At 39.8% G+C, this 16979-nt stretch overlaps 1 protein-coding gene and 1 long non-coding RNA gene across 2 annotated transcripts in view; one reads left to right on the top strand and one right to left on the bottom strand.

Moving 5' to 3' along the window:
* Nucleotides 1–68: 68 nt before the first annotated feature.
* On the top strand, nt 69–3700 carry slbo (CCAAT enhancer binding protein alpha slow border cells). The gene has a single exon (XM_022078637.2). The coding sequence runs from the start codon at nt 505–507 to the stop codon at nt 1633–1635; it is 1131 nt and encodes a 376-aa protein (XP_021934329.1). The 5' UTR covers nt 69–504; the 3' UTR covers nt 1636–3700.
* Nucleotides 1352–16979, bottom strand: part of LOC110836922 (uncharacterized) — a 70391-nt gene continuing 54763 nt past the window's right edge. Inside the window, exon 3 of the long non-coding RNA XR_015535177.1 lies at nt 1352–7324. This is a non-coding gene — a long non-coding RNA (uncharacterized LOC110836922). The remainder of the gene's footprint in view (nt 7325–16979) is intronic.

Below are 16979 nucleotides of genomic sequence, written 5' to 3'. Positions count from 1 at the left end.
CGTCTAGGGATATGGAGTGCAGAATGATACCACGAAAATCTCTCTTTGCGCACCATACCACAACTTGCTTCTGCGCATGTACCTACGTGAAGGAGCACGAGATTTCCTCCTTTGCCTCTTGCGTCAGCTTGTCATTCGACGCAGAAACGTCGAGGTGAAGTGTTGTGTTGAGGAATTTAGCAGGAATTATATAACCAGGACCACTGTTCAAAGTGCGTGTTAGTTTCTCTGTAAAAGTGGGCGTAACAGCTTGTACAAAACAATTGGGAAACAGTTGCTAGGCATCATTTTCTATCTGAACCTTCCAAATAAAGTGAAGTTTCAAGTGAAGTGTCTTGTTTTTGCGTAGTTTGTGTTGCCGAGGGCGTCACGACGGCTTCTCTACCAGTGTGTTGTTGGGACGAGGACGTTAGTTACTACAGTGATACGGACAGTGAAGCTTCTTCAAATTATTGCGTGGCAGGGTTGTCATCGCAACAAGCATGTTATGTTGGTTACAGAACAATGGATTCACCGCAGATGTATGACAACAATACACATCCTTCAGCTATCAATCCCTCGGACGCTCACGCCATAAATTCCAATAAGAAATCGGTGGTGAATACAAATAACAACAACATTTCAACAATCAACAATAATACCAGTAAATCTGCCACTAGCTTGCTGGCTAAGCAGCATCATCATTTCCATCACACAGATCATCAGAGCGAACTGGCAGACTTAAATACCCCAGAAATTTCCCTTGACCTCCAGAATTTGATTGACGACAGTCAGTTCAACGAAGGTCTGTTCACAGATATCCTGAATCCTGGTAAAACAAATCCTCACCATCCAAGTTCCATAGCACATCATCAGTCTGTCAGAGGGCACAATACCTTGATTCAAGGCAGTTACCCACGCACCACCCTTGCGTACATGCCCCAACCCGTTCATTCAGGCGCAGCAAATTACAACACAGCTAACACAACCAATAACAACTCTAACGCCTCCAGTTCCTCAGAAAATTCCTCAGCATCCTCAGTGAGCGTTCCAAGCATCAAAGAGGAGCCAGTTGATCCAGCGGACTTCAGAAACGCTTGTCAGCAGCAGAATATCACCTCCGGCACCACGGCGGCCGTTCCCGTCCCATATTCGTCTTCATATTCGCCGCCTTCGGGCGCCGGAAGTAATTTCGTCAGTAACGGCGCCGGGTCAACGTTCACCACGTTGACACCTTCAACCGTACCTGGCGCTGCCTCAAATGTCCATCACCAACATTCGTCTCTGATTGGATTAGGGAAAAATATTGCCCTCTCTAAACCCAATCCACACCACCACCATCATAGCAACAGCAGAAAGAGTGGCAAATCAGTGGATAAGGCAAGCGACGAATATCGGAGACGTCGTGAAAGAAATAACATCGCTGTGCGAAAGTCGCGAGAAAAGGCGAAGCTTCGTTCGAGGGAAACGGAGGAAAAAGTTAAACTTCTTGTCAAGGAGAACGAACGTCTGCAGAAACGAATTGAACTTCTGAGCGAGGAACTGAACGTCCTTCGATCCTTATTCGCTAATGTGGGCGTCGTACCGGAGCATCTCCATAGGGAGATTAACAGGCACCTGGACACTGTGCAGCAACAGCAGCACCAAGGATTATGAGAAACCGAACCCGGGATTTTGGCGGAGCCCAGTGTACACATGGACCAGGTGCGATGGCAGCAACACGACGATTGGTCTCTGGCCCACGATTTTCCGACCGTGTGCCAGCGTCAACACATCAAAGGCGTATGAGGATTCAATCAAATATCCATTTCACAGCCATCAAAGTTCCCGTGAAAGAAATCTGTATCCAAGGTGTAATCAATTCAGAAGTGGTGATATTACGGATTCGATTCAGGGAGGTGAATATGAGTGGTTACTTTTCTGTAATAATGCACGATGTAATTGCATCTATTGCAAACCAGATCTTTCGTGGCAATGTAGAGGCTCCATTCAAGTAAGCGCTCGAATGTGCCCTGATAATCCTGTCACTTATGCAAACACTATTTATGGTTGTGAGCATAGCATTCATTCGGAACATACAGATAACCAAGAACTATTTACGCTGTGCTCACCGAGTGATTTGCAGCCAGGGTTTCGTCGTGATATAAGGAAGTGTAAAACAAAGTACCTCAACAACCATCCGAGAATTAAACATTTTTCGTATGATCGTAGTGACACGATAAAATATAAACATTCTTCAGAGCAGGAACAAAACTGTTATATGACTGCAGAATGTTACAGAAATGACTGTGGTGAGAATTATCTACATCTTTTTGTATTTGTTAACACTTTGGTATTGAAAATTGGAATTTCGTATGCTATTCGGCATTGTAGATCTCTTACATGTGCAAATGAAACCAAAGTTGAGATGTTGACGACCACAAAGTCTTTCTGCAGTTTTGCATTTATTTTTGTTGGCAGTTCTGAGATGTACTTTTATAGTTTGTGTGACAGAACCAAAATTCTGTGCCTTGTGAACATGATGTACCACTGGTATGTTCTAATTGTTGTGAAAGTGATACGTAGTGACGGCAAATGTATCAGACCAAAACGTGGGAGAACTGACAAACAACAACATGGTTCCTGTGTTTTGTTGTGTTTCAGAAGTAATGGTTTTAATCCTGCTTTAGCCAAACCATCCTGACAGTGAACAAAATATATTTTAGATTTCTTGTATTAACTTTAAACGTGGGTGCTTACCTTTAGGATAATTTAAATTCGTATTACATCCTTCAAATATGCTGATTTCTTTGATTTGAGTGTAGCATTTAGTTTTCATTATTATTAAATTTTAGTGTTAATATTAAAATATTCGTAATCAAAAAATTCTCATTTCTAGTTTTCGACTTTTGAAGGAGTGACGTAATTTTACATACTAACTTGTCCGTTCCAAGTGTTGTGATTTTTTAAAAATGCCATGTTATATAGCATATTTGTATTTCAATATATTATGAGTACATATGTAAAATTAGTTGTTGTATACAGTATGAATTGTACTATAAAAGATTATACAGTGTTTAAATATCTGAGCAAAGCAGAGAGAATCGTGTGTTAATGCACCACTGTTTTCAATGGTTCCAGCAATTTGGTCTTGAAATGTAAAATTTTTAAGCCTGAATCTACTCTGATTGGTGCTGTCACGAATGTGTAAAATGCTTATCAAAATATGCAACATTATGTTTTAATTTCAAATAGATTTTTTTAAACTTTTAATAACTGTCAGTGATTTCTACTTTTAAGGAATCGTGTAAAAACATTGTATTAATACAAATCATCTGTTAAGTAAAATCACATTTTATTGTTCATATAACGCCTGAAATAGCCTCGTTGATTTATATACAGTTTTTATTCTTTAGTAATGTAAATTACCGAAAAATGAAACTGAGGTCATGCATGTAATTTTAACAAATATTTGTCAATTTTTCGAAATGCAAAATAATGTTTTTTTTGTGCTTTTAGATTCATTTTGAAATTAAGAACATGGTCATATAAGATGGCAGTCTTTGAGGCGCTCATAAGTGTAATTTTATTAATACATATCTTGTATTTATGAATTAAAAAGTATTTATTATTTACATTGTTGTGGTGAGTGTTAACCAAATGCTAAATGAAAGATGGATAGCTCTTGTGTGGAAGAATATGTGCATAAAATATATTTTGATACAAAATTCATGAATTGGAATTAGAATGTCTTGGATAATTTGTCAGACCACATTACCATTTGCATTTCCCTTACCATTTTTATACCTGTAAACTTACGTAAATAGCAATAATGAGGTTAATTTTCTGAAAACTCTTTGTGCATATTGAATTCGAGTTACTTCACGACTCATTCTAATTTCTTGTGGACCACCAGGACTTTATGTTGTGATATTTTTACTACATTTAATGAGAGGATATTAACAACCCCTGATGTTTCCTTCCTTCCATTAAAGTAGGATAATGAAAGAAAAATATCTTTGTCGGTACGTTCTAGATGAGACAGCAACATTTGCGCCGTTCAAGGGGTGATTTAAAAGTTTTTGTTTATTTTTTATGTTCTGTGCTTACAACATTTTGGCGGGAAATCTCGGAAAGCCGAACCGTTTCGAACACTGAGGAGATGTAGGTGGATAACATTAAGACTTGTCTTAGAGAACCAGGTTGTGAGAATGGGAGGTAGATGGCACTGGCCCAAGGTCGTGTCCAGTAACGGGATTTACATAAATATTATATAGTAGTGTCGAAACTTCGAGATGTAATACAGCGAAATTGTTCTGATACAGCTGAATCCTGTGCAGATTTGTGTAAATTGTAAGTTTTCCATTAAAATTGCAGTTACTTTGCGATTGGTTGTTTTCCTACGCTTTACGACAGCTAGCCAACATATACATTACATTTCGTGTTTAATAGGGATGGTCATGGTGCACTTTAAACAATTTGGCGAGAGAGAGAGAGAGAGAGGCTACGGCTTCACTCGCTGAGCTGTGTGAAGCGGATGATAAAAAACAGGATGCAGCGATCTGTGCAGTAAGGATCTACGTGGAAGTTTCCACTGAAAGAGGTTTGTGTGATTCCACTTGTCGAGGTCAGGACCAAGAACAATTAGAGAAGAAACAAGTGAAAGTAATCGATAGCTGAATGAATGAGATGATTTTATGAGCACTGAGGCTTTCCGAAGGCCCAGACGTACAGCTATGGGCAGTGACACGAGTTCGACACTCGGTCGCTCCATGGCAGAAGTTAAAAACCTTCAAGAAATTTTATCGGGAAAACAAAGGCTCAAATTATATTGCATTTGTGTCATTGTTACTTCAAAGTAAAATGGCAAAAATATAAATACACGGATGTTACTGTTGTATTTGTTTTGTACATTTCTGTTTAGTCAGTTTGAATTGTATTACTGAAATTTAGAATTGAATTTGCTCCCTTCCTCTAACTCTACGAAGCGCAGTCTTTAGAAGCTGATAGTTACTTCGGTGTTCAATAATTCCTTACTTTTATGAAACCAGAACGCTCTGTAACGTGTTCACAAGTGCCCGTCATTAGTCCTTATCCTGAGCTGCGTTAATTCATTATGCACCCTCATTTTCTATTTCGTTAGTAATAAGTTTAATAGAATAATCCCGTCCACATCTAGGTCCTTCAAGTTGTCTCTTCCCTTCAGATTTCCCTACTAAAATTTCTTGCTACAAGCCCCCTATATCATCATAGTTAACTTTTGATCGCACGAATAATATTTGGTAACAGTACAAACATAGATTTAGGCCTATGTCTTCGCATGAGTTTTCTTGATATAATAATTGTGTTTATTTCATATGACAATATTACATTATGCATGAAAAAGCTTCCAGCAACTAAATATTCAGGGACATAAAAATAATTTGTAGTATAAAATCAGTATCACCATCAACTAGCAACTAGAGCACAGACAGAGAAATTGGGAAACGGAAATAGATATGTGCGCATGCGCGCGTGCGTTTGTGTGGAGTTTGTTTTTCCGCGCATTTATCAATTCAAACCCAACATCTGTGTCAGTTCCGGGGACAAAAAAACTCTTAAAAGAACAGCCTGTAGCATATTTAAATAATGCTTAAAATGTTTAAAGGAGACGCGATAATTAAGTGACTGAAATAATGCCATGTGTGATATCGAGGGCACCATGCCAAAAGGGCGTATCAATAAAATGCTGATTTTAAGAAGACTAATTATTACGCTTATTTGGCTTACTTGGTTTAACAAATGAACATTATTAGTGCTCATACGCCGAAACGTAGTTAACTGTATCTCGGTTGGGCAGCATAAGCATTACACACTTCTGGCTTGACCACATCCTACTGTTTTATGTTGCTAAACCAAGTATCTTTGATTGTGCAAATATGTTGTTATGCTGTAGGATATGAGACTTTCACGGCAAGTACAATCAATAAAATCTTCTCGGGCAATCAGCCGTGTTAACTGGCTACCGTAGTAAACCGACGTTTCGGGAACCAACCCTAATGGGACGCCCCCCAAACTTGTTCCTGTGGCATAACGTAACAACCTTTGACGTTCGTAGAAAATCCGACAGCAGCTTTGAACGGCCGCCGCGAACTGAACATGACCGAATGTTACTTCAACATCGTCCACGCATGCGCATTCGCTGTTACGTTATGGTAGAATGCGCAAGTGTGGACCCGGCTTTGCGTTTGTAGTCCACAAACGTCATTACTACGTAAAAACTTGCCGAGGTTACCGCAGTCCGAAGAATAATTTGCTTCACTGATTTCAAATTCCGGTTTGGAGTTTGTTGGAAACAGGTAAAGCATTTAATAAAAACATTTATATGCAACTATGGATTTCCTTATCGACACGAGTGACCTTCTAACTCATTATCACAATCTTTAAGCTCTACTTGTAGTAGAGTTACGCGCTGTGACATGATGCAACAGAACAGAAGAGTAGGAAACAGCGCATTAAGATTAAAAAAGAAGGTTGTTAATAATATCAATTTCCTGAACCTTCAAGTTTTTCATTTTAAATATACTGAAGTCTGTCATAAAGTAGTCAGATCAAGTTCAACGTTAAATGAATAGCGCTTAACTTCCATAACAACGAATTTGTTACAAACTGCGACATAAAACTAAATTTTACGTTAAAGCTACAAACATGAAAACAAATCCTGTCTCCAAGAAAATCCTGTACGGATAGCTGTGATGTTAATTAAAGTGGAAAGTGCGGATTTTAAGGTATTTCTAAGTGATAATGATTTTTAGTACAAATGTGCAAACTTTATATAGTCTACAATGAACAGAATTTTAATTCACACTAGCCTATGTAACATGTGTCATTGTCATTTTATTTTTAATTGAGTTTCGTTAAGAATATGACACTTATTACTACAAACATACATGGAACCGGCGCTAAAGGTGGCCCAGACGCGCAAGGTCCCTTTGGATTTAGCGGCAACTAAGAAACTAGAAGAACTAGCGTTGATGGGTGCACACAAGGAGAAGTAAAGCTGTCCTACTATACGCCGTGTACGCTCATGTGGCGAGAGGGGGTATAGCTTTTACTCAGTCTCAATCGGCACCAGGTGGGGGTGAGTGGTCAGCGTCACGCTCCGGTGGCGCTTTACCCCCGAGAAAGGACCGCTGTACCAACTGGATACGAGGCTGGGATGACACCAGAGCCGGGTCTGGACGCAGATACTATACTGCGTTCCAGCGATTTTGGCCGCTGAACGTTTGTGAATTGGAACCTTGGAGCGAGTCAGTTGCCAAACGTTTCCTGGAAGCGATGGCAGCAGGCTGCGTACAGTACGCTCCAAATAAAGTATCACCACGTTCTGCAACACAGGAAAGTCTATTTCACTACACTACACATCACTAGAAAATTAACACCGCAGAGAGTATTAGATACTTTGATCTTCTTCACAACTCTTCGGTCCTCTTCCAATTCTTCCACTCCTCTCAGACCATCGCTTTCTGGCATCACTCGATTCATCACTACCGCTGCAGCTGTCCACTCCATTATCTTCAATTATAATGCGTTCAATAGCGTCTTCGATTATGCCTTCTTGCTCATAACAAATTTGTTCTAGTTTTTCCACATGCCGACATACACAATATCCTATTCCTCTTGCCCAATTACTTCGAATCTCTGGCTACACAGATGCTCGACGTTCTTCATTTTAGATGTTGTGTTCTTGCTTACAACCCATTGTTTTACATCTGCCCAAATAATTTCAATGGGGTTTAAATCGGGATTGTACGGCGGAAGTCTCAGCACAGTACGTTCTTTGTCTGCTAAAATCTGATCAATCACATATTATTTGTGCTTTGACTTATTTAATTAGATTATATCGTACAGTTGAGCTTTCAACACGTTGTCACAAAATGGGATATTTATTTCCAATAGCCAGGCTTTCATTTCGTCCTTCTTTGATTAAGACGTAGGTGGTTTGTCTGTGATACGAGGCGTTGTCAATGACCAGAAAGGAGATTGCAACGAACAGATGTCATGTTGTTAACACAGCACAGTCACAAGACAACAATTATCAGGCTTCTACACTGCTGCACTGACACAGACTGTACTGACAGACGGAAACTCCTTCCTTCCTTCATTGAGTGGTCCGCATACTGGACTCTCCCTACAAGGTCAGCGGGCATAATCGGTGGATCCAGTTCTACAGTAAAAATCCCCTGCCCCTGTGGGATATAGAACCCTGGTCATCCACTCCGAAGACAGGCAACTGATAGTATTCTTTTACTCTTGTTAGTCTTTCTTTATGAACATGCAGCTGTTTTTTATAAACTTAGTAAATAGCTGCACAGTGACTTTTTATGTTGTTATTTTTAGCACCTGTCATTATAATCTTTACCTACAAATAAATTCTGTTGCCTAATTTTTCTTGGAATTATTTAACAATTCTATACTTGCCACATTCAGATCATTGTTTCTATAAGTCGGCCCACGTTTAGAGTTTTTCGTTTTGGTTAGTGGCTCCAAATCCTACATTATTTTCATAATTTCTGTACGTTCCTTTATCCCCACTTGTCTAAGGGTCACCTGTGCAAAACTTCGACATTATAGTTGTATCACACAAGTTAAAAGAATTATAAGAATTTTCTTTCAAACACCAGCTGCTATGATCAACCCACACGTTTCTGGGCACACTAGTATCAGACTCAGTTGGGTACTCTCAGTACAAATATCATCGTGCTTGAGTCGCTATATACCTTGGAAAATCAAATATATTCTGGCCTCGGTGACCGCATAAAAGGAGACGGCCATTTCTAAGAGGGGGTGAATTATCTCTGAATTATGTATAACAGCATGGACTGCAATCCTTCTTAGGAAGCTGATTGTCGCTCAGCTGGCCAAAGGATTTCCCGCATTTCTGGAGACCGAAGGTTGATTATCATGTTCACTTTAACTCTCCCTAGGTCGTTTGTAACATTTCGCAACTGCTACTTTTGCGATGGGTAGCAGTTACTCCGACAACCTCCTTACTCCAAGCTCAAGGATCATTCCTTGTCGGTCATAATCGATTGCTTAGTTCGATATGTTCATGGCTACCTCTCCTCCACCTTACGGAGCGCCATCTTGTGATGGCAAGAGGACACTTAAAATAGCTCACGCAAAGCCCTAAACGAACCGTTTATACATAGAGTATATATATCTCAAGTTCAAATCTGCCACTGTTAACGTAAAAAACCTTGTCACATACGTAGGCACGTCAATTGGCAAGGAATACCTCAAGCCCCATTCTAATCTTGTCACTTAACACAACCGCTAAACAAGTTAACACATCCTACCCTTGTCCATCGGGATGAGATGTCGTAAGCCCATATTACCCAAAGATTCGCCCCAATATAATACCAAAGAAGGCAAGCAGAAGATCAACTTTACAGCATGACTGTGAAACTAACAACCATAACTAATCTATGGAGAGACGAGGTTTGAGAAACTGACAGTCGCTCAGCTGGTGAAACAAATTACCCGCCCTTTATGAAAACCAAAGGTCTATTACTGTGTTCATAGTATCCCGCCAAGGTACCCAAACCTGAAACAGCTGATTCCACTCCACACCCAAACATCGTATTTCTTTACGTTAAATTCAAACATTTTCCTCCCAATTACGTTTTCTCTTCCTTCCATGTTTTCCGACGATACGTTCATATGCACACCTCGCAGTTAAAATCTGAATGTGAGAGATAGGCTTTAACCAGAGGTTTGGAAAAATACTTAATAATTTATAAGCTGATCCAATCACAGCATATGAGACAGATGAGACATGTATTACGCATAAGGGATTTGGAAAAAACTGAACATATTTTAATCGGTAAACTTGAACGGTAGATACAACTTGGGAGACCTAAGCGCAGATGGGATGATACTATTAAAATGGATCTTATACAAATAGGGAGTTTTTATTATTAGTGTTCTGTCTGACGACAGGTCCATATGAACAGGATCCTTCCATCCTTTTCTCGGACTGGGACCTGTTCATATACGTTCTTGCCAGATGATCCAGAAGTGGTTTGCCATTGCCTTCTTCTGTTTGTGAATGGAGTAATTGTTGGGATGCCACGGAGAAACCGGGAAAGCCCCCGGAGGAAAACTCCGTGTTGCCTAGACCACGGCCTTGCCCAACACAAGTTATAAATTCGGGTACCGCCGGGAATCGAACCCGAGACCCCAGGATTACAAGGCCAGCGTTCTAACCGCTAGACTACCATGGCTGTAGGGAGTAGACTGCATTAAACTGCCTCAGGTCACTTTTCAATGGCGGGCTCTTGTGAACACAACAAACCACTGGGTTCCAAAGATGGGCTTAGTGAGGGCTTTGCTTCATAGAATTAGTCATAAAAATTATTTTTACAGCACAAGGCGAAAATACCTGTGTTTTACCCAGACGATAAAGGACAGAGGAATGTTTTCAAAATGCACTTACTGGGATCGAAATTCAGCCTGGAAAGCTGAAAACAATCTCCTTCCTGACCGAGATAAGCCTTCTATATCAAGGACCAACATGCGGCCCCTAAACATTTCCTGTATGGTGCGTAACAGACACCTGACAGAAAACACGCACTGCTGTTCACAGTATTTAGCAGTGTTTCACTATCGCTGTAAGGAACTGCTCAACTTATTCGTGCAAAGCCACAAATCAAGAACTAGGCCGCGTGCCTCATTGCTGTTCAGTTGATAGGGTGCAAACGAATAGTAATTAAACCCCATACGGTAATACTGATCAATCAAAAGAAACGTCAGATATCTCTGTAATGATAGATTTTGTTACAGGAAATTGAGTAATACATGAAACTAACTGCAACAGTAAGCCCAATTTAGTAGAATTTATAATACACAGAAATAAAATCTCAATAAATCATCATGAGTCTTATTTAATGCGTCTTTCTTTGTGACAGGCAACACATTTTAGGCTCTACCGTAAAATTAAACTTGAATTTTCATTCAATGCCACTGTATCAATTAACATGTAAGAGTTAATCAGCCATCGGATAAAAGTGTTGTCTCCGATGGTTGAATTGCTGTATTACTGAAGAACTTGTCGATCCTAACAGGTAGTTATGCCATATCTGGTCGTCGCCTTCAGCATTACAAGTTACATGTTAATGCGACAATTATGCCTGGAAGAACAAAACAAGCGTTATTTTTATTTCTCAAGCACTATGTTCAAAACGTCCGGGGGAATGGGCACGTGATGTAGGGTCACGCCATGAGATGGCGCCGTGCCGGGTCTCCAGGCAACTGTCAATGGCGTGAGGCGCCGTGGCTCTGGGCTTTCAAGAGCAGCCGACACGGTAAGGCACCGTCCGGTCCGGTTTTCCAGAAGAACAGCGCCCTACTTTATTATTCTCTTTCTAGGAAAGCCTAATATGCTTATATGTTGCGAGAGACTACAAATATCATACGGAATGAAGAAGCGTCTCTCTCAAAATCCTCCAAATAAATTGGTCTAGGTGGCAAACATGTGGCACGTGACGAATGTGGGATTATGAAGTGCGCAACTTAACTCCTACCACACACAACTTAACCTGGCATCATAACCTAATTTATCTAACTTGATTTATTAACTTAACAGTCTAACCTGGCAGAATCAAACTTAATGTAACTTAATTTATCTTAAACTAACAACCTAACTCTATGTTAACGTAATCTAATTTAACCTAACTCAGCTTAACTTAACGTAACCTAACCTTCAATTGGTGGGGGAGGTAGTAAGAAGCCGGGACCCAACCAGACCACAGATATTTGAAAATTGATTACAGTAATCTTTTATTTCCAAACATTATTTATATTCTACAAAGAAGTAACAGGATATTTTTTCTGATTAATTTAATCAGACTCATAAATTTACTCACTGAACATGGCTTTACTCGACTGGCAGCTTTCAGTTCTTAATTACCTTTTATTCTGTCTCTAGTCCAAATGCAACAAAAGATTAATTCATTTTACTGTAAAAGGTAATCACAGCATTTACTTAACTGCACGTGTATCAGACTTCATACACAAGCTAATATAATGTTTAGTGTAGAACGCCTGCCGTGGCGAACATAATTTTAATATTGTTGCATCACCTGTCACTCACAACGGCACTGATGGCTGAGGATCTCTGCAGAACAAATTGACCCGACGCTGCTTTCACTGATTTGTAATGTGTGACAATAACATCGGGCTGCAGCCATCCCCTCCACACAGGCTCCACCCCCTGGGGACGGCTACTCCACAGTGTATGAGAAATAAGCCGGCCTTTCCCTCCACATAATAATAATAACAACAACAACATAAATTATAGGAGCAATTGGAATTGTCTCCAAGTCTCTCTCTCAAAAAATATTTGGCCAACATCCCGGGCGATCACGAAATCAGGGAACTTCAGAAATCCGCCATTCTAGAAACATCTTATATCATTCGAAAGACGCTCATGTAAAATATATAATGCCTCACACGAAATCTGTATAATGCATGTAACACGTATTAAAGAACAAAATGTATTTCGGAAATAGCTGCAGCACTATGTACCTCAGGAGCAAGGTTTGTCTCAGGTACATAGAAGTAAATACCCTATAAACTGGCGAATAAAAGATATAATAATAACAATAACAACAACTTGTGAGATATCAAGGGCAGGAAACCACATACAGCGCAGCATTTTGCAGTTTAAAGTAGATAAAGTAGACTACTATTTCCGATAATACTGTATAAGCAGTTTCCAAAACATATTGGCTCATTTCACCAGTGTGGGTAGCTCTAAAGATGAAGGTAGTATGTTTCCTCCAAAATGTTAGCATCTACGTATAAGTACACATACAAATATTTTTATCACCCTATAAGAAACAAATTGTTTGCATCACTGCATATATATTTTTCCAAAGGGAACGTAATTTTGAAGATGGCTGTACACTAGGATGTTGTGCCGTATAGTATGGTAGAAACCGCCCGACGTTTCAAAGATCCTTACAGCCTCCATCATCAGGGCGACATCCCAGAAAACAGCCAACTTCATACTCGCCGCCGTGAGAAGCTTAAGTCACGCTAGAGCGCAATTTGTTTTTGAGGCTCAAATTACTTGTTCCCTTTTTTGACGAAAAATAAAAGTTCTTATGTGATTACTGTTATGTTGTATTCATATTATATCATTCTGTGTAAATATCGCTATAGGTGGAAAATACGTAGGCCTTGGTATTTAATAGACTGACGCGTGTATTCTTCTATGTGATGTAGGCTTAATTATGTTCTCATAATAAAGCACTTGTTTATCATTCATATTTACGTCACTCCCGCTCGGGACACAAAGACTACAACTGAACCACACTCACAGCATATCACCGTCTGAACTTCCGCTACGGCATGACCTGCCCTCAACATTGTTTCCAATCATGCACGAAAATTGCTCTTATTTGCTAAATCTCCTTAATTTACAGCGTGAAACAGTCTGGGATACGATCCCCTTCGAGTGCTAATCCACGATACAGGCTATTTTGCAGTTCTGTCTTTACTCTTACTATGTTCTTACTCGATGCAGCATGAACCTTCTTGGCTTCTTATTTCTTCACAGTTCATGTAACAACGCCTTTCAGTAGTCCAGATTAAATAGCATGGAATGAGAGAATGACGACTGATGAATTGGAAAGATGTGGAAGGAAGCGGTCGTGGCCTAATTTCAGGTACTATTCCTGAATTTGCCTGGGGAACTGAGGAAAACCACAAAACCTTAGTCAGGATAATCAGTCTCCGTGAAGAATTCTTGTGTTCTTGAGAAGCTGATAATTGTTCAACTGACTAAGAAATTCATCGCTTTTAATGGAACTGCCTCACTGGACGAAGTGACAGAGACTAGCTCTTTCTAAGGGACCCAACAGAGTAGGTACCTCTCACCTGAAGACGTAGACAGAACCAGCCTCCGAAACGTCGTGATTTTTAAAGAAACAGACGATGGAAAAGTCCTGACAACAAATAATTTTAAGTGTAAACTACCGTCGTCAAAACCCTTCAGAACTGAATTAATCATACGTTCTCTTCATCTCTTCTTGTCATACACCGCCTATAAGCATCGTCTTGACCAAATAGTTCACGCAAAGTTTCCCTAAAAATTATGTTTAAATCAATTTGAGTACAAAAACACCGCGTCGCATAGCTGAGGAGTCTCGGTTGTTTGTTTTGAGCAGGGAGGCGGGAGGGATTTTCCTTTGTGTACCAGCAGATGATAATAGGTACCAGCATACCGTAAAATCCTATCTTTGTTACATCATCTGACGTTCTGTTATGTTCGTGGTAGGCCGTCCGTCTGACCCGCAAGAGCAAAGCAAAGAGCTACAAGTCATGAACCTTCGATTTCCATACAAGGCAGGAAATTCCTTGATTAGCTTAGTAACTGTTGTCTTCTCACGATGGACTCTTCTCCATGGAGTTAATTCGATATCTATTACAGCCGGCCTTTCACCCGTCTTAGCACTGGTACAGCAGTGAGACTTCTTTAGCGTTACTTGTTTGAGGAGGAAATTCATGAAAAGATCCCAGGACAGGTGAAGAAGCGGTGGACAGAAACAAATAATAATATTTTTAATTTTTTCAATTTCCTCTGCAAACTCTGTAAACTCGTAAGTAGCGAATGTTTTTTGGAACGAGAATATTTAGCACAGTAACCATAGCTCTAGTATGCGTTTCGTAATATCTGTCGGTACTGAAGAGAACGAAATATCGCAAACGGTTAGTAGAAACGAATCTGAGAGGGAAAGTGGGTCAAATGAACGCATAGACCGACACTTTCCACATTGCTTGGAACCGGGTGGGCAGAAGAGGGGGGGGGGGCCACCATGCCTTGGCGCTCAACTGTTATGTTAAATTATTCCATAGATTATTATTAAACCAAGTCACGTGGTCTGAACGCCAAATATCCCAACGCAGGTGGTTGAATATGAAGAACAAGAAAATAAACGAACTTTATTGTTTTTATAGTATCAATTAATTAATTTGAAAGCTGTCCTTTATGTAGACCTACGATCATTTAATTACTCCATCTAACCATTTAGTAAAATATAAACTCGTGCAATTGCACCTGGAGAGTTTACATGTAGTCAGTTTAATGACGTGAAGTGGAGCCCTTCTTGAGAAGTTGATAGTCACCTAGCTGGTCAAGAATTGCTACGCCTGTAATGGAACGAAAAGGTTTTTTGCCGTACTCACAAAAGCACACCACCAGACCCTATTCAGAGACGCCAGTTTTACCCTAGGTCTCATAAGCATACATGATTCATTACACTCCTACTTAGTGTTCGGCAGATCTCAAATTCAAATTTCGGTCCAGTTTTATGGTTTTTCTCAATCCCTTGAGGTAAATTCCAGGTAGACCATTTCCACAAATCTTGCATCAATTTGATTCTTTTTTTACAGGAATAATCGTACTAGTAGATACTACACCCTTGGCAATTGAAGAAGAAGATTCAATTTATCAGTGAATCAAATGTGAATGTGTTCACTGTTCGTTAACTCAGACCAGCCATTTTCTGCGAAAGAAGAAAAGAGAAGAATTCGTAATGTTGCTGAAGTAGACCGCGCACAGTCCTTGCTATCCGAGCAGTCTACACGCAGACTCTACGGATGAAAGAAAATCCCGTTTCTACCAAATGGAATGCAAAGCGTCTTCTAACTTGAGGATGACAGCCTTTTGGGATATTGCGCAGTAGTCTCGCAGAAGTTGGCCGATGTTTTAGAGGTGCTTACTGCGTCAGCCATCAGGGTGATTATCGGGATGATCCAAAACGCTGCTGTCCTCATACTCACGGTCGTGAGAACGTGATATCTCATCTTCTGACCTTCCTGATTATTTTTCGGAAATGCTATTCATCAATTTGACCGATGTTTATCCCAATTTCTTCAAATGATCTACATATTAATACTACGACTGAAGTTTCTGCAACGTAGTCAGAAGACTGAGGGCGCACATGCTTTCGGTTGGTCGGTGTATTTATATGAAAGGAATCTGAGACGTGTACTGACTCCTGTCTTGTGAAGATACATGCATTTCTTTGTACGCTGCATTAAACATGTCAACCAGGAATGTAATAAATTTTACTCCAGGATGTTAGATTGTTCATAGCACTTAAACTCGTAACTTCGCATTTTTCATACACTTTTTGTTCTCCATTATTCCACTCAATTATCAACTGTTCCATTTAAACTGACAGAACAGGCCACAACAGATCTCGTGTCATATCATTTGTACGTTCCGCGTCTTTCTGGCACTAGTTATATCGATGGTCACAAGCAGTAAAATACGCGTAGTGGTCCTCTAAACAAATGCAATGCAATAATTATTAAATCGGCACTTTAAAATCAACGTTTCTTCAGTGTATGTGTATTGCAGACGAGTTTAAGTTCTACGTAAGTTCTGACATCCGCACAATTACCACAACAAATGCTGCTGTCGAGTAATTAAAATTCCTCTTTCATATTCCACAATTCCCAAGTTCGAATGTCGCTCTAAACATATGCCACCCTGAATGATATTTGTTCGTGGTTCTTCTCAGACATGCAACTGAAAGCGACGTTAAATGAATTAAACAAGTAACTTTAATGATCATTAGAGGTGTCGTAGTGTATCTCTCCACATAATTAATGAAACCGAAGCATGTCTGCCAATACAGCATAGAACAATTGTGGTAAATTGCTTATAGAATTATTTTTATTATTACAGAACGTTGGTTCACCTAGTTTTACGTCATTAAGGTAAGAATTTCTTATGTTGCATAGTAGTGAAACCTCAAAGGAGAGATCACTTTAAATATTTGCTAGTAGACGGGAGTATAATATTTAAATGTATCTTAAACAGAGTGGGAAGGAGTTGACTGCATTCATTTGGCTCAGAATAGGAATCAGTGGCGGTAATTAACCTTCTGTTTCCATATAAAGGGAAGGGATTTCGTGACTAGCTACGTGAATATTAGTTTCTCAAGAAGGGCTCTGCTCTGTGCAAC

Source organism: Zootermopsis nevadensis, unplaced genomic scaffold, assembly GCF_977971745.1.
Source record: "Zootermopsis nevadensis isolate Lab colony 2312 unplaced genomic scaffold, Znev_1.0 Znev_ptg000013l, whole genome shotgun sequence".
Classification (NCBI taxonomy): Eukaryota; Metazoa; Arthropoda; class Insecta; order Blattodea; family Termopsidae; genus Zootermopsis; species Zootermopsis nevadensis.
This window is presented reverse-complemented; position numbering and strand designations above follow the sequence as displayed.